Genomic DNA, 22,375 nt, shown 5'->3' with positions numbered 1-22,375 from the left:
TTTCAGTGAGTCACCAAGAGCTCCGGGACCCCCCTTCTCCGGGGCAATCCAGCTGATCCCTGTCCCTAGGCTTGACCACCTACAGCAGGGGAGGGAGGACTGAAAGAGGGGTCCAGGCGGGAACTAGAAGGGTTTGGGGGGGGGGGGGTTGCTTGAGCCTGGGGCCCCGGTAGCAAGGCCCCTCTCTCTATCACTCAGTGGTGTTTCAGTAATGGAGTGCCTTGGGCAAATGGAGGGCAGCGATGCATGAGCCTGGCATCTTTGTCATGATCACTTCCATCTGTAGAGGATTTACTGATCACTGATCGCATGATACCTCTGACATTACTCAGCATCAAATACACCAGCCTGACTGCTGGTAGTATTCTTTAACAGGGTATTGGGCAGGGTATTACACACACACACACATATATATATATGTAATATATGTGAGTTCGTGCGTGTATATGTGGGTGTGTCTGCAGAGGGGACAGGACAGCGGTGTTTTCCTGTTCATCATTGCGCAGTTGCGTCTGAGCTGATAAACGTTCAGATGTGCGGACAGAAACAAAATGCATTCCAAAAATGTATGTGGTAATTAAAAAAAATTCAGCGGTTTTAAAATTTGCGAGGTTATAACTAACTGTACATCCGCAGTTAAATCACTGTACCGTGTCTGCGTCACCTTCGATGGCTTATAAGTTATATCACAGTTTCTGCTGTGGATAGTGAGAGATTTTACACCTGATGCGCACATCATATTTACATCAGTAGCTTTTTAAAATACAACGTTGTATGAAGGGGATGATACAGAATTCATCCACCTCTCCAGCCTCATGTAGAAGAGGGCTAAGTAGTTTCGATGCACAATTTGCAACATTCAGAGGGTGCTTAGTTAGACATGTGCATTTTAGACACCGCTATGCAGAGTGTGTCCAGTAGTTTCGGTCGCTTTGTAAGTATGTATAATTGGCATAGTGCTAAGAACGCACGAGGACAGACTGAAAATGGGGGTTTAAGATGGTGGTTTGTGGCTTTTGTATCTCTTGAGACAAAAGTATGTAAATTAATGCGCGGATTCATGTAACATTTTTGTGATGCTGATCTTTTTCCATCCGCTACTCTGTTGTCTAGTCTTTATTGTCTCGCAAGAAATGTTCTTAATTTCAGTTTAAGGCAAACAAATAATAAGTTTTACTCCAACGTCGTATATATAATTGCTGTATTGTGCGAAAACGTATAAACTTGACCTGGGCAAACGTTTCAGTAAAACTGATTTGTTTGTTGTTGCGAGAATGTGGTTCATCAGGACAAATATACTCTTTGTTAGATGAATGCCGTGGTCCCATAGATTATCAGAGGGAAATGTAGTCTGAGCGATAAAATTTGTTCCCAGATCTAGGGTCACAATGTTTTCATCCACGCGCAGCGGGGGATCCCTCGTGTTGCCAGCATCCATTGTGTCTCACCCACTGGCACGGAAATCTTGTCAATTTTGGTTTGCCCAAGACAACAGAGCGTCGGACCACATTCAATTATGAGCCAGTTATGAGGTGTGGCCTTTTATTTACTTGCTTTGATTTCGAACGAACCGCAGATTGTTCCTAAATACAACATGAGGTGGCAACCTATCCGCTTGACCGTTTCCATGGGAGAGCTGTTTGTTTTTTTCTACACTGATGCGGGAACAACATTGCTCTTGTTTTGCCCCTCAGTGTTGGGACCCCTGTAAGTTCCCAACAAAGCCGTGGTACAAGCAAGTCGTATGTTCAACAGCGTACAAAATTCGGTGCCGCTCACAGTTCACAGACAGGCTAAAACTAAAGGGGAATAATTTGGCATTGTCACGTGGAACGAAAACGTATGAGCTTCCTTTATGAAACGTCCTGAGTATGAATGGAAGCAGCTGCGATATTATTAACGTGAAATGATACAGTTATGACGTATGAAAGAGACCAAAAATGTACACCATTAAATAAGCTGAATATAAATAAAACTGTCCAGACTAAAAGCTGAACTCTTGAACTTTGTAGAAATAAAGCTGTGTGGATTTACTGAAACCGGGAATATTCAAAGTGACAAGCGGAAAATGTCTCAGTCTCACCTACTGTTTTCATGTCGTTGAGACAAGACACTCGAGTTAATAGCCTTCAAAAATGGAGCCGCTTGTTCTTACAAAAGCAAACCGCACACTTATGCATCACTAATTAGAAAATCGCTCAAAACATTCAGAGATTCCTAAAAGTACTCTGTTTGGCAAATAAATAAGTTTTACAACGCGTGTTCATCAAGGGCACCTCTGGTAATGAGAGTTTAGAAGTGTTTAACGTCCCTGGCTGAACATTTGCAAAGTGCAATTAGAGGAGCGAGCAGCGGGAGCGCGGATTAATTCAAACGCTCGATTAACTTTGAAATTCTCCATATAAATAATTGTCAGGGTAAATTATCTGCAGAAGATGACATATTTGTTAGAAATGGACAGTGTACTTTTAGAGTGTAAAGGGAATTTCAAGATGGTATTTTCACCATGTTACCTTCTGCGAAAGGAATAAATACGGCGAGATGAATAAATACACAAATACATATGTCAGATTACAATTTAAATGGACAAACAAATAAATAACTATAAATGCTATGCCTTTTATTATTTACTGAACGTGCAATGGTAGAAACGTCCAAATCCTATTTATTTGCAACGAGAAACAACAACTGTTACAGCCCTCGGGTATTTTTATTTTCGAAAAATTAAAAGACTGCATATTTGCCCTTGGCGCAATAAAATAGCAAAAGACAACGTCTGAACAAAAAAAGACGTTAGGTCTTTGTTCTTCTCTCTCGCCGCCTGCTGATGGACGGTCAACTTGAAGAACAATGTCGGATTAATGCTTATAGAACTGAGGGGATTTAATTGGTTTGTATAAAGAGAAAATGAGGGGTTAAATTTGTCCACCTCACTTGACATTTGTACATCTCACCCCAAAAAGGTTCATTCACTGTGGATTTATGTGAACATTGTTTATTTGAACACATGGAACAACTGATTTAAATAGAAACAAAATATGTACATTGTGTCTACAAATGACTGTACTGCTTTGCTAAGGCAATTTTAATAAAAGACAACTTAGTATTTCTCACTTCACTGAACTCAACAGTGATGTTAACTTGATGTAAAAATATAAATCTTTGGTTTCTGAATTAAACGAAATGGTTATCAGAACAAACACTGACAGGATCTATGTACATAAATTGCTCCGAGGAACAGAACAGTTTCAAACTTGAACGTCAACTTGGCAGTGCAACTGTTTACCGTTACAGAAAGTGTATCAAAATTAATGATAAGAGAAAAACCGTTGTGGAACAAGCAGTCTGTCCAAATGCACTCACAGAGTACAATGCACGTTGATGACCGAAATCTAAACTTCTGTTCCCTCACGACTGTATATCAAATTGTTAACACTGAACTGATTTGAAAGGGCATTGTTAAGACCACCATTGATCGAACCTGATGTATAATAGTTCAGTCGGTTGGGGGTGAGATGACTGGCATCAGTCAGTGGTGCGATTTGCGATGGTGAATAGGAGCCAAGTCCAGACAAGTTCTCTCTGTTATGACTTAATTCTCCGAGAAGCCCAGAGCCGATATCTCTACCTCGGACTCCAGTGCCACCAGACATTACAGAATTCATGTTGGTGACAAAGCTGTTGAAACATGGACTGTGTTCCACAGATGGCGACGGAGATGACTTCGGTTCGCTCGAGCTCGGAGAGTTCTGCAAACTCTGTGGTGATGTACTCATGAGACTTGCTGTGTCCGACAACTTCAGCGCGCTGGTGTCTTCAGATTTGACTGACACGTTAGAGCTGGCGCCATCCGCCCTCCTCTTTCTCTTTCTTCTGAAGTTCCCGTTGTCGAACATTTTTTCACAGTTTGGATCCAATGTCCAATAATTCCCTTTCCCTGTTACAAAAAGTACAGCCACTTAATTACAACGCAATACATATATTTAGCAGCCTCATAAGGCTAGCAAGCAAAATTGTGTAACTTGGCACTTGTCACTAAACACAACTCCAGAGCCTTTCCGAATTCGCATAATATGCTATTTTCTAGGTAAGCACATAAGCCAAAATAAACTACAAAACACAAAACTTTAGTATGTTTGGTATAAGATAAGTCGTACTTACCAGGGTCATCTTCGTCCCGTGCAACTTTCTTGAAGCAGTCATTTAAGGACAAGTTGTGTCGAATTGAGTTTTGCCACCCAGCTTTGCTTTTCTTATAGAAAGGGAAATTTTCGGCCACATACTGGTAAATTTGGCTGAGTGTAAGCTTCTTGTCTTGCGCATTCTGAATAGCCATAGCAATTAAAGCCGAGTAGGAATAAGGTGGTCGGACCATTTTGAATAGTTCTTGCTGGCTTGAGATGGACAACCAACCGAGGTCAGCTCCTCCAAACCCTGTTGGAGGAGGCAAAAATTGTCGCTGGTTTGCTCCATATCCCGACTGAATGTAGGACGCTCCATTAGTGCCTGGCAAATAGGGTGACGGGTTAATGCCGGGGCTGTTGAGCCATAGATATGGGTTTGCGGTCGCTGAGGTGTAATCACCCAGTCCGTAACTTGGCGGATGAGCAGGCGGCCTTTGCGAATGGTGGTGCAGGTTTTGCTGGTACATGCTGAAATTATCGCAGTACACGGTCATGTCCAAGATTTCTTGCGCGCTGTGGTGTTGAAGCGGACTGGTTTGCTGGTTAGATGGCTGCTGTCCATAAGCGTTCATAATCCGTTCTCCCTCTATAAACATCAAGAGAGTCGGTTTCCGGAGACCAGCACCTAATTTGTCTATTCCTGGTTACTTCTCCACGAAGACTGCGCGGTGAGACTTAGGAGGGGAATTTAAGTAGTGCACCTAGGGGCAGAGCAGGTAGCTTAGAGAATAAATTCTTGGGTGAGAACCCCTCCCACCGTCACGCTTCAACCAAACTGTCTTTAGGTTCAGCATCCCACTGACGAATTAGATAAATTGTATTTACATGCAGCATCAAATCTTCATAAAAGTTTTAAGAGGTCTATTTAATTTTTCTTCCACCAGACATATATCAAATGCACTGTAAAGTGCAGTTTAATTGCATAATATAATACTGGATAAATATAATTCAAGGCTATATTGAGCAAATCAAAACAACTGCTTTTGGTAGTGAAACCACAAGTAATTGGTGCATGAACACGTTTAAGAAATGTGTTAATGCCCGCATGCAATTGTATGAACATGCTGAGCGTACAAACGGTTTTACAATTTAATAATTTTCAATCTAGCAATTGGCTTTGAAAATCCGCTGATCATCATTCTGTATAAGTTAAATATAGTTTTGAAGTTTGAAACAGAATTCAGCAAGTCACGTGTACTTGCCGTGTTTAACAACGTGCAAAATAAATAATAATAGCAACATATGAGATAAAAATTGCATAATTTACGAAAAATAGTTGTGTTGATGTCTGCAGAATCGAATTATGGCAGTTCACTGTGTTATTTAGTACAGTCTATACAGGTTGTCACATTTCCTTATACCAAACCCTCAACAGGATATAAAATAATGCGTTTTTTAAATTAGTGGTATTCTTCAATGATACCATGTAATATTATATTCGATCTATTTTCGAAATATAAACTGTTGCCTGCTTTCTGAAATAGTTTTCTATATTTATTTATTTATTTATTTATTTATGGTTACTTTACTCTCTCCAGAAGTCCATAGTTTGACATGAAGTATCAAACATTTTTCCCGTGAAAGAAAAAATCAAGCGAGGATGGTTCTCCGTTTTTTTTATTTAAACGTGGAAATCTTTTCATTGTTTTATATGTGTATTTATGCGAGCTCCCAGCCGCCTTTAGTGTCAGAGATGCCGCGTTAATCGTACTATGAACACAGTTAAAAGCGATGAGAGGTAAACCAATGGGCAGAAATTAAATTATCAATACTATCAAAGAATCACACTATGAACACAGTTAAACGTGAGGAGAGGTCATTCAAAGGCATAAAACAAATGATCAAACTAACGAGACACTAGATAATACGACTAGGCCCTAGTGAGGGTCAAAGGGCAGGAGACAGAGGACAGACTTATGGGACAGATAGAATAGTAAAGTCCGGTCTTGTTCGCAAGCACGGGTGTGACGTGACATTTGGAGCTGATGGGTTCCCAGGTCTCTGTCAAACCATCGCTGTTTGCGAAACAGTACTCAGCACAACACGATAGTGAACGGATCAGGCTGTTTGACCATGAACCGGGCCGGGTTTAGCTTTTGCTTACAAATAAGACTGAGGCACCCCTGAATTTTATTGTGCCCCATGCAAAACTACCTATGCTGTGGGAAGGCAAAGATGCACAGGTTTTCTCTCTCTCAGCATGCCGCCCTTTCTTACGCTATTAGACAAATCCGTGGATGAGGCGAAAAGTGTTAAAATGTGTCGTACGGTCTCCTCGACTGTCAAGTTGGGACATGCAAAGACATGTATTCTCCGATACGCTCCATACGATGGCTTACGAAAGTTATAGAGGGGTAAACATTTTTAATACCAAAAGCAAGAAATAAAGGACTTCAAAACAATAAAAGTATTATTTTTATCCATATTTTCACGAATAAGTCTATATGAAAGCAAAGTAAAACTGAATTAAAAATAAATAAATTAAATTATACAGACAAGCCACAACAAACCCCCTGGAAAAATCACATGGAACCGCGTTCAAACTCAAGATCAAATAAAAGATTAGTAGACAGCTTTTTTTACTTTTAAAAAAATCATTAATTTTTTTCTGTTGAATTCCTGCATAATAATCAAATCAAATGTTTGCGGAAAACTTGAGAGATGAAAAATGCGTAAATCCCTAAATGTTTTCTAAGCGATCACTGCATTTCCCCTCACGCAGAGAGACTGTGCTGTCCCCTGCTGGCTTTAAGAGGATATACACACACACACACACACACACACGCATACATGCACATATGCACACACATTATTTTTCATACTTAAACTATATATGTCAATATATTTTCTCCAACATGATTTTAATGTTCATTCATAATAGACAAATATTTTGACGGAAATGCATAAACAGATAAACAGTAAGACGTCAGCGCTTCAGGCAGAGAATGATCACATGCTGTCATAGGCAAGGCCAAATTCCACCTTGCAAGAGAAAACTAAATCATGTAGCTCTGACATACTTTTTCCTCTTAACTAATAAGCTAAAAATTCCTCATGTCCATGACCTGGCTGTAATCAAGTGGCTCTCAGGCGCTACCTGACCGAGGCTACACCCCGGCAGCCACTGCATCAGACGGAAAATAGCCTCTTAGCCGTGCACTGACACAGCCTATTGAGCGTATGGCTCCGTAAGGCTAATTACTGCTGACTTTCCGAGCACAGTTCAAATTACTCTCTGGAGAAATTCGACGGTCACGTGATCAGAAACGTACGGCAAAAGAGACGTTTGTCTGAAGAGAGTAAGAGTCGAAGAATTAAAGTGAGTGAATGAATTGATTATTAATCAGTGAGTAAACCATTAATTGAAGAAACGATAACATTACTTACATTCAGCTTTAACAACACAATACAAGAAGTATATCTATGAACAAAATAGCTAAACATCTCGCTTAGACGGAGCAAAATTGACAGAACACACTCTCTGTTTTCCCCAGCAACGTTCCTGCTGAGCATTCTCATGTGTCTGGCTTTACGTGTGTTACTGGTGTCAAGGAGACACAGAAATGACTTAATCCTCCTCAGTTGTTTGGTGTGTGTGTGTGGGAGGGGGCGGTGACACAGTGCTGACATTAAGAAAATGACTTGCAAATTTTTAAACAAATTTAAGGTGCTGCACCGCCATAAGGGCAGTGAGATACTATGCCAGTATTTTCTGTTATCTTTTGCCGCACTTTCAGTTAACCACAGAACCAATATGTGCGCGTCTATGTGCGCGCGCGTGTGTGTGTGTTATGTAGGGGTCAGCAGGCCTAAGGGAAGGTCTTCTTAGTAAGTCTGCAAGTAGAGAAGGGAGGGCAGGGCTGTCAGTAGTATTGTAGAATGGATCATAACGTGGCTACTGCTTCTGTGAAGAGCGCCTAATGAAAGGCGTCAGATAAAATGATCACGAAAATCCTGTGAAGTATAAAACCCTAAATTTATGTATATAGTCTATTAGCAGTCTATTTATGTATATAAGTCTTTCTGAACTGTCTTAATCCATCTGGCTGCGTATGATTTATACTAATCAGGACATATTATCTCAGATTAATTCGATTAAAACAAACGCTTGACAAGAAAATTATGCAGTGAACAAAATAAGAATAGAGAAATAATTATATATTTCATTGTCGTATTAATGAATACACCGGCATAAAAAGACTTTCATTAATTTGTTATTCATTTTCAATTTCAGGAGTGCACAGCGTCTAAGAAAACGACCAGGAATTTATTTTAAATCCTTCTTCTCAATATGTTCTCAGAAACCATTGTTCTTGTCTCCCTCTAGTGGCATATAGAACAAACTGCTAAATCGCTCAAGGAGACAGTGCAGTTAGGCGAGAGAGAGCCTATTGAGTGTTACTCTTGCGTGTCTGGATACTGAATCCTCTCATTCAGTCAGAGTTGCAGTGTCTGATTACTTCTGCTACCCTGAACACACAAACAAAGCCCAGTTGTCCTTGGTGTCAAATCAGTATATCAGTGCAACTCAGTCACTGTAGGTTCAGTCTCTAGACATCAGATTATCTTTCTAAATCCAAGAGTAACTCAGCCTTTTTTCACACATCACAGCTTTGCACTTAGTTCTGAATTACTGCTTCTACCGCATTTTGTTTTTTCTCTGACTGCTCATACTAATTTCTTAAAGACCTATGCCTGATTTCAGTGTAAACCGACTTCCATCCTGATATGCACAACAACAAATTATATCATGTCTGTCTAGATGGTAGTGTCCACGAACCCATTACAGATGATAGTAGGAGGGACGCTGTCACATTCATCCAGTTTACAGTGTCCAGTTTAGCCAGTATGAAATTCATCAGTTTATGGTGGTAAGAAAAAACAAGATTAGAGTGTTTTTTTTCTCAGAGTTGTCACAAGTACCACTGACTATCCTTCATGATTTCTATGCACAGCCCTACAAATGCACAGTTATGTTGGGAATCATTTGAGTCACAGAGAGATAAGTTACTTCGGCCACAGTATTGAACAGCTCCAGTGTTTCACATTCAGCTCCCCTTGTTAGAAACCAGATTTAGTACCCCTGACAGCCTAACGCTGGGCTGGATGACAGAGTCTTCAACTCACAGATCAGTGTCACTCCACACTGCACACAATCAGAAAGAACGTTTTCAGAACTGCCACTTCAGCAAGGGGTGCTGTAATAGGATGTCAAAATTCCTGGACCAGCCATAGCACAAAGAGCAGACAGAGAATAGGAAGAGAGGGGAAACTAGTGTATTGAATTCTGGTCACATCTGCAGGCAGTTCCCAGAGGAGTGACTCATAAAAGCTCAGCTCACTAAAGAAGAGGGAACATTCTCAAGCTTCACTCTAAACCATCACTGCCCCCCAACCCACACTGTGGAGGTGAACAACAACCAAGCTGTTAGCCCAGGGAAACCCAGGGACATCCTCTCTGTTCTGTCAGACTTCAGAGAAAACGACTCCACACTGTCACCAACTGGCCAAATCCACAGCTTGAGCATTTCCTTACCTGCTTCCCCTTCATAAATGACTCTGTTGGCACTTCATATGCCTTTGGTCTCTGTGTTTCATGTCCTATCACAAACCAACACACACACACACACACACAGAGTGAGACAGTACCACTTAAAAATATGGTCCAAAACATTGCATGTTTTAACAGGCATAGTGTTTCAGCATTTGTCCTCCTCAGCATTAAAAGTCTAATTCTCACAGTGTGGTTTCAGTTCCAGCGTTTCCAAGCTCTGGCCATAATACCAAGGCAGAAGTTGTAAAGTTGTTAAAGGTAAAAATGTGAGATGTTTCCTGTGGAGAGGTCTTCTCTTGTTTTGTAAGTGTTAATGAGAAATAATGTCCTCAGACCAACTAATCCAAATAAGAAAAGTCTAAATCTTATGGCATGATTTCCATTTCTGTTGTTCTTTAAATGGGTCATGAAAAACAGGACTTTTCATGAATGTCTTGGATTAGAAGAGCCTGTGGAGTGAGTTGAACTCAAACACCCAGGGACTGTTAGCAGACTGCTAATTATTACACAGCCGGAAATCTGGAAATCTTTTTAACAGGCTAAACTATTGCTAAATTCCCCTACAAGGAAACATTTCAAACTGACTGAAATTAATACAAAAGAGACAGCATAATCTAAAATTGTTATTAGCCCCTAAGAAGCAAATGAGGAAGAAAGGAAGAGATGGGGAGGGGGAGAGAGAGAGAGAGAGAGAGAGAGAGAGAGCGCATCACAAGCACAAAGAGTGCCCAAGGCGAGCTTTTTCTGTTGGGGTCAGTCAGATAATTTGGTAAATAATAAATCATTAGGAATGCAGTTTTTAACTTTTACTTGCAACAATGTTCATGCTAATGTTTCATTTCATTACTCACAATAACAATAATAAGTAAATGAATATATCACCCAGTATTTTCAACAGCTGCACTTGTCATGCACTTGTGACCTGCGATGCATGTGGAGCTGCTGACTGCCTCTCTTCACCAGACCATGGAGTACTGTTAAAAGAAGCCCTAATGCATACACAGGTTCAGACTGATCTCCCCAGACCGAGCAGTTTTGCTCAATTTAGCAATATGGAGATACATCACACTGTAGGATTAGTAAATTAATCAACTAACCTGGGCCAAATGTTTGTGCAGGAAAATTGCAGCTAAGTGATATTTCTACTGGACTATCTTGACTCTTGCCTCAAATTACATGACTAACATCCTGCTTTGTAAACCCCCCCCCCCCACCCTTGACTACGCCTAGCTGTCTGTATGCAGCCAATTAATGAAATGAACGGATGCAGCTCTATTTCATCTACCACAATCACTGTGATACAAAACAATTTTTAATACAATCACCTACTTATATCACTCAACCACAGTAAACATCAGCAATGCAACAGGTAGCCTGCTGAACAGGAAATTCTTGATATTTAGTTTCAAAGACGTCATATATCTTCTGTTTATACTTTTAAATTTGTTCACTCAGCATGAATAGTTTATGTCTTTTTCCCTGGTGTCTCTAGCTATAACTGGCTAATGTAGCCCGAGCAATAAGATGGATGTGTGGGCACTGGGTGAACAGGCCTGACAAGAGAGCTGATTCAGTTGAATTAACCTTATTGCTGACTGTTTTTAATCTTTGATCCAGTTTTGTTCACAATTAAATTCATGGAATTGTCATATGTGCATATATGCATCTTCACTATATTTGAAGACAGATATTGTTTGAAGACAGATTGATATTCCTTTTTAAAAGGTTTTATAACCAGTGTCAGAGGTCTGATATCAATAGTTTTGTTTATTTATTTTAATTTTATATATATATATATATCGAGAAAAATGGTTTAACTGAGAAAATCACCATATGGTTGCAATGATTCGACTGTGTTCCTATGAGCAACATCACCTACACAGATCACTTATTTTAGGTTATGTAACACACAGTAATATGGGATTAAACAATTGTTAACCAATATTACAGCCAAAGCCATCACAGAGCTGAATAAATAAGGCTTTTTATGCTGAGACATAACATACATATCCAGACATTTGGCTTTAAAGAGCAGCAGCATGCTCAGCATGTGCACTCTCTCTCTCATGCACACTACTCTCAGCATCCATCAGAGGGATATGGGTTTTGTTTGTTTTTATGTAAAAATTGTGTATATGAAAAAGCAAACTTGTAATGTGATAAGTAGGTGGGTCACATTTTCTGTGCCTTATATGCTTAAATATTGTTAAAATAGTCTAATGTGTTGAATGAATTGAGTAGGACCAGTGAGATTTCATACAACAGAAGAGACCATTTCAAACATGAGCAGTGGATATTTGAACAGGGGACAAAGTTTTGAGAACGAGTAGGATAAATTCATTGCAAAGGGAGGGGAATACGTGTATGGAAACTCACTTTCTTGCTTGGTCAAACCCTTGGCACTAATTTCCTTCCACATTCATCATGTCTCCACTGACTGAAGCTTCAGACTGAACCGTTTTCCCTTTATAAAATTCAGCGAACATATTCCTCTGCTGCTTGGAAATTGTAGATTGGCCCTTTTTTTCTTGTCAGTAAGTCAAAACTTTTTTTTTTTTTTTTTGCCAACAAATCTTTTTTTTTTCTGAGCTGTAATAAAAACTGACGTGGGCCAAATCAGTGCATTGCTTTTTTTTCTCCCTCGCTTAATTATTCAACAGCGCTCCTACCCAATCTAAGCCACTATCATTCATTATTTAAGCCCATCGGTTCACAAGTAACCAGCCAAAGCCCCTCACCTCATTAAGCCTCAATTGTTCTTTTCCCTTTATCCTGGGAGTCTAAGGTGCCTGTCTCTCCCCAGTGTGTGCTGACCCTCTTCATATTAAGCCCTTTCAGTCGAAACAATACCATACGTAGCTACCCTGTACTACAGTGGTACTATACTAAGTCAGTTTAACTTTTCTGTATCTGTTTTGAAAACACTGGATTACATTTTGATAAGTTCAGTTTAACTTGAGCAAGACCTCAGACAAGAAGAATTCACACATATTGTCTAAATGTAACAAATATCAACACGTTCAGGCCTCGCAAATTTCTTCAGCTGTCTTTTGTGCACCATGTACCCGAGTAAAGAGGCGTACAGTATTCTGAATTCCCCAAATTTAAACATTTTCGCTCCTTTTGAAACTACCAGTTATCCGCGTTGTTGAATCTCCATCTAGCCAGCATCAGACAATAAGTAGTCTTAGCCTTGGCTAATGTATCTTCTACTATGCCTGAGCACAGCAACTGTGTCCTTTTCTACACAGCCTTGTCTAGCACTGTACCAGAACTGAGTGTTGTATATTAATGACACAGACGGAGGGATCCAACCCTCAGCCAGTCCTGAAGGGATGATGTTAATTTTGGTTCCTGGAACTTCACAACACAGATGAGCTTGGAATTTGGAAACACCCATGAATAAATCTTACACTTTTAGGTGATGACTTGGCCAGGGCTGGAGGCCACTTGGGCCCCCCGATCCCAAAATATTTTAGTAAGGGGATGGCAAAACTCACTTACACATGATGATGATAGTGTTTTTTTTAATGCATCTACACCAAATTAGCCAAATGTTTAAATGCATTATACTTTTCATTTTACATGTATTATGTGGTCTGTGTGAAGCCATTACAACAGCAAGACAAATACGTCTCACATAACCTTGAAATGCACTGATATACAGTTTGGGGAAGAGAATTAAACTAATGCAGAGCACATGCAGTTCACCTTTATAGTGCATTCCAAGCATTACCCTACAGACAGTGTAGGGACATGTAATAGACTTCACCAACCATCTACTAGAACTACTTATCTCCTATTGCACCGATTACAGAGCCAATGAAATTGACATTGCGCTGCAGGTGAGCCCACCTGTAGGTGACCACTAAAGGATCTCGTGACATGTAGGTTGGTTGATAAATCAAACTTCATCCTCAAAGTGGGGCCAACCAACCTCGCAACTGCATACCTTTATGTGAATATGTTCCTCTGGTCGGTCCATCTCATAACCGTATGACTCTTCAGATCATAGAATTGAATCAATATAATGCAATTACCTATGGGTCTTTTTTTTTTATCAGGAAACAACAGTTATTTTCTCTCATGGTTATCACTGTAAGGTAAAATCATTTATCTGGTGGATTATTGCTAAATCCCATAGATGATTATTGATTTCTCAGTCGAAGAAGGCAAAACAGTTTTGGAAACTCTGAACATTTCCATGCTTCACTCACCCTGTGTTAGGCTGTCACAAGTTTCGTTTAAATTGCTTTAGTAGAAAGACTGGGTAAAAAAAATGGAACAAATTTTGAAAATAAGTTCTCTGGCAAGGCAGCCGAGCTGTGAAAGATATCCAAGATGAAGTCAGTCATTCTTGAAACCAACCAGATGGGGGCAGCATTACACCAATACTAGTAGGGGAAAAAACAACCGCTCAAGCAACACCAAAGTAGGCTACACTCTGTCAGATGATCCAATGGGCAATCAAACACGTGTAGAATTAGGGCCTTTCCACCGTTTCTACTAGGGCAGCATCTAGATTAAAGACATATTCACAATGTGTCATAGGTGTACAATAGAATCTGTAACCCTTACCACTGAATAGTTTGTTTCTGACTGGGTAGACTGTGATGTCACTAAGGCCCTGTTTTACGCTCCGAAAATGACTGATATTGTTTTAAAAAAAAAAAGGCTCAAGAAAATAGATTTACAACACGTTCTGGATTCTGGAGCTGTGAAATTCTTTGTGAGCACTGGAATTGATGTTCAATTTAAGGCGTTCCTGTGAAGCTGTCATTTGTTGCGGCTCGTGGAAGAAGAGGTCATAAGCCGATAGATTTGAAGTTTATTTTAAAAGCTTAAATGTTATTTCCATAGGTGTGATTGAACTGAGAATTTAACACGTAGGAGGGACCCGTGCCAGCTCCTCAGACTTGTGACGGAAGCTGTTATAGTGGAGTTCCGTTATCAGAGCCACAGTTATCAGAGTTCGGCACCACGGGGAGCGTTCAGCACCCGTGTGTCTCTCTCAAATGCCAAAGGCAAAGAATATAAAACTTGTCGCTTCTCCAGCTATTGTATTTTGAGTCTTATCGTATAAATTTTGCTACTTTGTCATTCAATACTAATGTTTCGGCACTACAACCCAAAAGTTGCCAGTTTGCCACACATTGGCCATATTTCGATGTTCTTGAGGATCGCAATTTGTTAGTATGTGGATTCTCTTGACTTGAACTCGTCATGATCAAAACATCTGGGACTACTTTTCAGTCGAATTAACAAATGAAATCAAGTGTGTCAAACGTCTGCCGCAAATATTAAATGCTAGATAACCACGGAATGACCACGAAATTGACGTTAGGCAATTTCTGCCTTAAAAGAATGACGGTGGTGTGCGTAGGCGTCAAAACATTCACACTATTGGCTACTTTTTTGGGTACAATACAAAAACTGGAATGTCCCGGCATTTCAGACAGAAAATAAAGTCAACAATTCTCACCGAAGTGGTGCATTATATTCAAATAGAACCTAATGTCATCGCCCAAAAACGCATAGCCTATGTGCTTAAAGGGGCAATCGGACATTTGTTGACTGAAACTCGACTAATGTCAAATGTCCACTTCGTTGTGTTAGATAATTTGTCAGTTCATTTAATCTTGCCATCCTGTGTGGATTTCTAAATAGACTATCATGTGGGCGGGTCCAGCACGCGAAAAATATTGGTTGGAAATATCAGGATAATGTGTGTATTCAACACTTAATGAAGTCCAGACTCGCTGTCAGCGTGGGCCAGGAAATTTTCGATGCAGATGCATCGCTTTAATATTAACCAGCTGCTGGACTGACCTAAACAACGAGCCTACTCTTTTTTAGTGGAAGGTAATGGATATTTTAATATGTGGGCCACTGCACAGGACTAACGGTAAATGTCTTTTCGGTATAGACCACGTGTGGATTAATGACTTGGAATATCTGATTTTGATTGCATTGCTGCTCTGCCCCCTCCCCATACACCCATCATCTCTTTCTGTGTCAGTCAGAAATACAGTGGTGCGTATCCTAGCAACACCTCTCTGTTGGTTAATTGCAAGTAAAACACCTAAAGTTTATAATAACCTGTAAGTTATGGAATGTACTGCAGCAGGCTGGAATTTATGTGATTTAAACATAAGATATTGTTATCAATTAACAAAAGACAAACAGCGATTGTTATTGCATCCAGTTTTTAGAACAATGTAGTTTTACATTTTTCTGTCCAAATTAATGTGCAGGCTATCAATATGTATAAACAGATTTGTACTTGATAAAAATGGTTTCCCTGTTACAGGCCAGCAGCAAGGGTTCACATGGTCAAAGTTCCAGCCTTGATCACACTAATCAGTGCTAACTCTATCACACAAATACTGCGCTTACAAGAAAGGTCAAAACTGTATAGGCCTATGTTGGCTGTAAACCTTACAGATACTAAAGAAGCAGTTTAATGTCAGTAGCTTCTTTTATATTCGTATATATGCGGGCATTCAAGGCGTGTTGCTATAAATGATTTATAACAAAGCTGTATTAGCATTAGTTAGGCTACATTCGAGCAGGTTAAACTCCTGTGAACTCCACTGCTCTTTATGACCAAAACTCGCCTCTGCCCTAATCGTCACGGGACCTGACTAACATTGTAAGTTTTGAGTGATTTCAACTCACCAGTGGAACTAAGTCGGCATGAATGCACGCGATCTTCTTTCCAGGTCATTTACCAGAACACTCTATGCAATTTTGTTTTAGGCTCCAGGCTTTTCATGAATATTTGGCGCTAAATTCTCATCATGAATGAAAGAATAGGTTAATTAGTTTGCCGCTTGTAGTTTTCAGACACCTTATGTTGGTTAGACATTAGACCTCACTAATAAATTTTAGTGTGATGTTGACATCTCTTTCAAGTTCACTCCTCTCCCCTCTCTTCAAAACACGCGAACTGCTGTTTACCGTGTTCACCCATGTGAAGATCAAAATGTTTAAGACCCTTAGTTATGCATCAAACAGACATCATGGCATTTAATTTAAAATCCTCGTTAGCTTAGTCTACTTATCCAAAACTGGGGCACGTTTTTTTCAGTGCTATGCTTGTGACTGAAAATCTCTCCGAAAGCTTGGTTTGTTGAAAGAATATCGAGATACGTGAAACGAATATAGGTGCTAAATTCAGGATTTCCTTCCGATTAAATATTATCGATGTTCGTCGCCTGTAAGACACCGCTGAAATTTCAAAGGAATAATTACTATTTATGAACATTAATCCTACCGAGCAGTCAGATTATCACACCCTCTACACCCTCTTCATTTGGTTAACCAATAAACATAGACGTTTTTCATTAAGCATGACACAATTGTTTGTGTCATTTTTTAGAAGGATTGCAACGAACTGTAAGATGTCTTATAATGCCTACATTTATTTGCTCACTAAATGGGTCGTCTGAGCCCTTTTCAGTTTGTTTATGGCGCATTTGATGAATGACAGCCTAGGTCTTCATTTGTCTGCTGTGAACAGAGTTGACCTTTACGATCTTTCACACATCATTTGAAGATAAGTGACCCATCCAGTTCACTGTAAGTGTTTTTGTGAATTTTATCCAGTCCCCAACTAAAACGGCTGCTCGTCCGGCACGAAATACATTTTTCTATCCCCTTATATTCTTCTGTATGTGGCCCACAACCAAAAAAGTTCGGCCACCCCAGCTCTAAAGCTACATCTATCATCATGATACTGAAAGTACCACTCATGCTAAGATGTATATATTATATACGTGCTCACGGGGGTGAAGATCATCTACATAGGCTTTAAAACTTCAAGTGTATTGTGAGGCTGCAAAGAGAAATGAGACCGCCTGTCAAACTGAATGTGCGTTCTAGCGGGTGTGGATTTAAACTTACCGGGGGACTCCGCAGCGAGCAGCGGCAAGTTGTTCCGTGAAGGTCTCTAAGTAAGGAAGACATGGGGCTGTTTAGGGATTTGACTAACCAGACATCTGCTGGGCTCAAAGCATACTGCTTCATGCTCCTAAGTGAAGACTCATCGCTGAGATGTCTGTACTTTGAAGTATGGGTTTTAAAGGTTGAAAGACTGCAGGCTTGCTGGGGCAGAGTTACTCCTTCCCCAAGAAGATGTTGCATAAAACTGAACCTTAAATGGTCTTCCTCAACCAGCTTAGTTTGATGGTGCAAACTATGCTGAATGAAAAAATATTGTAATGTGACAGGGAGGCATAGAATTTAGGGGGTCTTGAAAAGGCCTTGCAGTAATCAGTTAACACACGCACGCGCACGCAAGACAGCACATATGCATGCACGCACGCACACACACACGCACAAACACACACAAGAAGAAAAGATGACTACAGTATTCAGGTTCAAAAACACTGAAATTAATGTAATGTATGTAAAAAGGAAAAGAGAGAGAGAGAGAGAGAGAGAGAGAGAGAGAGAGCACATCCCTGCCAGCACTCTGGAGGGCATTAGCGTACTAAACTCTGAATATCCGGTTCTCTTGAGGCCAATCAATATAATTCATGATAACCAGATCCAAGATCAGTTTTCAAGCTCTCATCTTTAGAAGCACTGATTTTAAATTAGTAGGCACAGCTGTGACCTTCCACATAAATACAAACGAGGACAGGAGAAAAAAGTTTAGGGTTACCACAGCAAGGGTTGCCCACACAAGAAACCTTGAACATTCTCTCTCAAAAGGACGTAGCAAAACTGGAAGCTTTTATGATGCATTGCTTTGATTTTGGACTTGGACTTGTACTCGCTTTGATTTTGGAAAAACTTACAGTATACACCACAGTGTATTTTACACTGCTTTATTAGTTACTCTCTGATATCAATTATTAATTTGCAGTGATTCTCATTACACTTAACTGAGAATAATAGTTACATTATGCATAATTCTTGGATTTAATGAGGTGAGGACCTTTGACAATTCAAGAAAAGAGAGCAGAGGAATAGTTAAAGAAAATTACTATTTTGTGGACTCTGTGTGTGTGTGTGTATCCTTATAAATAGGTTATGTATTATTTCTCTCTCTCTCTCTCTCTCTCTCTCTCTCATACACACACACACACACACGCTCACACACTTAGATATGCTTCTCATGCACATACATACTCCCCACTGGCATAGCCATCAGTGAGATAGACAGATAGAGAAAGAATTAGATTACTGGCTGCTTATCAGATAACTGAATAAAGCAAAATCTTATAACCCACATTGTATGACTTAAGTGACTTATAGCTTTCAGATGGACTGATAAAGACCATGAGAACATTTCAGTTTTGCAGTAAGAATGGACATGTCTGTCTTTACTCCATTTTTCTCCCAAAATCCCACACACCTGGCTTTGTTTAACGAAGGGCAAATGAATGGGCCTCTATTTCTTAGTAGCCTACATATTGCCTTTCATTGATCAGCAAATGCATCAACCAAAATAGTAATTAACAGTCAACAGAACTTCCTAATGACGAATGGGATTATACAAAAAGCACACACTACAGCATCCCTCAACCAAGTTTGCAGGAAGTCAGGAGACATCCAGTGTTCCGCACGACGGATTTAATGGTTTGGATTCGCTACGTGAGCTGTGCCAGTGGTAATAAAACATGAATAGTGTAATAAAGGGAAAGTTGTGATCTTTTCGCGTTGCAAGTTACAATAGCTTCATGTTTTGTTTTGTTTTTTTGTTTTGTTTTAATCTCCCTCGTCATAGCCTACCCCTTCAGCGCTGTTTATTTCATGGTCAGCGATTAGAGGTGCGGAAAATCACAAGGGTGCTTTGTGATTTGTTAACGCCCACTGACTTCACGTTGGTCTTGGTAATGGTTTGTTGTTAACCTTTGCAAATGGAATACAGTTCCTATGTAAAACCGGTCTATTAATATCTTAATGCGAGCTGCATTAAAGGAAAAGAGCCGCCCATTTTATTTTACCATTTTCTCTCCCGCTTACCGTGGGGCTGCGGTAACAGGCACATATAGCCTATGTAATTGACTATTAAAAGGAGTCCAACTATTTGTAAAGATGCTAGTTATGCAGGTGTATTTTAAGCAGCCAAACAAATGAGAGCGCGTCGAAAAGTAAGCGATATACGTCCAACACTACTGGTGAGAGGATGTGACAAATAGCAGGGCCGAGTCGCAGGCTGTAAATACGTTTTACCGGGAGCGGACTGGATCACCGCTCTGCATCGTAAAACCTTCGCAAACGGTTTCAATTAAGTGATGCTTCACTGCGTTCGCTATAGGAACAGAAAAAAAGAATGAATCAGTAGCACAAATCGGAAGGACGAGAGTGGACTCTCCGACGGGTGTCAGTTAGCGGGTTTAAAATGACAGGTAGTGGGAAGATGCGACACCCCTAAGCTTTTGAAATGGAAGGGTAAAGTAACTCGGCGTTGCACAGGTGCCGCGCTCCATAACTGAATTATGCAATTATATTGTAACTTTGAGAAAAAACCCTCAGAGTTATTGAAAACCAGGGAAACCTGAAGCAAGACAGCTTGTAGGTTTAAGCAAGGCTTTAATCCAAGATTAATTGCAGTCTTTTTCACAGCGTGGTAACCACTGGGTTGCTAAATCTGTTTTAGGAGTTAAGCAATTGATTAGCGATTATATGACCAGGATCAATAGGCCAGTATTCTACTGATTCTCCATGAGGATATTCGTTTTAGGGGGCAGGACACTTAAGCTGGAAAACAGACGGCTTAATTTGCATGCAATCGACTGGCATAATGAACGCGATTAAGTTGGTGATCACTTTAACCTGTATCGAACGAGATGGATTTGTTATTAGGTTTATCGCTTCAAGTGCACAAAATACTAGTGGACGCAAGTAACATGTATTTAAATGTAATCACAATCCTAACAGTAATCGGATCTAATTACAATGCATCGAACCAAAGAAACTGCGCTGACACAGTCTGAGTGTTGCGTTTTCGCGCAACTGTATCTTTCGGTCAGAAACTGAATTCTAATTTAAAGAGCGCAATTTCCTTCTTGTCAATACATTTTACTGCCCTCCCCACATTCGTCGATGCCAGACTTCAACAGTCAGGCCTGAATTTGGGGATTCATGTGGGACTCATGTGGGACTTGTGGGACAAATAGTGGCATTTGCCATAAAATGGACAGCCCTTTTTTCTCACTTTAACTTTGCCTCTTTACTGCAAGAGCACGCTGATGTTATTCACATTTAAATTAACCCCTTAATACAGATGACTGGCAAGGATATCGGGTGGACAGTCAACAGTATTCAACAGTCAGTACTCGGGCGCACTGTTCAACACGAGTCTCTGGGTCTACTGGACGGACACAGGACATGTGACGGAAAATGTACACTGTAATGAGGCTGGCTGATGTACGGTATGTTTGGTGGTTTTGGCTGTGTGTGTGAGACCAAATGGGTGTACATGCGTAAGAGAGTGATCATGCGCCTGATAAATTCATGTGTGAATGAATGTGGGAAACGATAGAGCCGGTCAGGGATTACCATGTGTCCTCTAAATTTACTGCGAAACCGTATTGGGATTCACAGAGCTGCCATGTTAATTACCTTAGCACTCAGATGAACCTACGTTATCCGTGGCCACCTGTAGTTATGTGCACGATGTCAATGTCCAAAATGACATCAGTTTGTGTGTGTGAGTGCGTGTGTTAAAGATAGTCCAAGCAGACACAGTGCGTTTTGAACCTGAAGGCAATGTATTTATCTTCTGCGAAATATTATAGTTGTATTTGAACAGAATGCACATTGTCATGTAAGAAACCCTGACAACCTAAATAATACTGAGATTGTTGTCACTGTAATGCGGTGTACGTCGTGGGTGCAGATGCTAGTTTGGGAGATTAAAACATTAAAAAAAACATATGTATGCCCGAAGTCTATTTTTATTGGCGGCGTGTGCAACAACAGTCTACACCGAGGAATTTCAGCCTTGAGGAGAAAAAAGGAGAGAGAAAAAAATAGTTATGAGTGCATGCAGAAATGTGATGAAGTAATACTAATGTCTTGGATTTCATCGCATTTTATACTCATTTTTGTGTTACTGGTTAGGGTTAGCAATTTATCATTTTATCAATGACAGTTTCGACATTTAATGTGACAAGAGTGAAGAAAACAGACTTATTTGAGGCAGCTAACGTAAAATAGGAATAAAATACAGGAAATGGGTTTATGCGCAGCAGGCTTACAAAGGTCAGAAAGCATACTGCTGCGAAACCAGACCAAACCAAACCAAAACAAAAACACGAATGCACAGTAAAGAAGTGCATTTACAGAGAATCTCTCTCTCTCACACACACACGTACATATAGCAAATTTTGAAAATCAAACATCTGTGAATCAAAGAGGCGATCAAAAATGCACATCAACAGTATTTTCAGTGTCTCGTTTCAACAAAAGACTTGGGGCTTTTGCATCGTTGTGAAACTTTCCAAAGCAAAGAAACACACATTTGTACTTACAAACAGAACAATGCTTACACACAATGTGCTTCATATTTTCCCGGGAGCGTGTCTGACGTTGTTTGCTATTGATCCTTTTATCGGACCAAACGAGGGCATTGTACGAAGGTAAACAAAAACTCTTCAAAGGGTAAATGGCACCTGAGACG

General features: G+C 40.1%; 1 protein-coding gene across 1 annotated transcript; it reads right to left on the bottom strand.

Moving 5' to 3' along the window:
- Nucleotides 1–3,392: 3,392 nt before the first annotated feature.
- foxi1 (forkhead box i1) lies at nt 3,393–4,780 on the bottom strand. Its single transcript, XM_030775905.1, has 2 exons — nt 4,162–4,780; nt 3,393–3,937 (listed from the first exon to the last, which is right to left on the bottom strand). Exons 1-2 carry the CDS (start codon nt 4,778–4,780, stop codon nt 3,393–3,395), a joined length of 1,164 nt encoding a protein of 387 aa, XP_030631765.1.
- Between the last annotated feature and the right edge of the window lie 17,595 nt (nt 4,781–22,375).

This window comes from Chanos chanos, chromosome 5, assembly GCF_902362185.1.
Source record: "Chanos chanos chromosome 5, fChaCha1.1, whole genome shotgun sequence".
NCBI lineage: Eukaryota > Metazoa > Chordata > Actinopteri > Gonorynchiformes > Chanidae > Chanos > Chanos chanos.
Note: the sequence above shows the minus strand (reverse complement) of the source record. Positions and strands in the feature narration are given on the sequence as shown.

Bases quoted from the DNA above. Each gene is read 5' to 3' on its own strand.
- foxi1 (XM_030775905.1), bottom strand. From the start codon at position 4,780: ATGTTTATAGAGGGAGAACGGATTATGAACGCTTATGGACAGCAGCCA. The intron at 3,938-4,161 runs GTAAGTACGACT...TTTTTGTAACAG, and splicing joins ACGGGACGAAGATGACCCTG to GGAAAGGGAATTATTGGACA.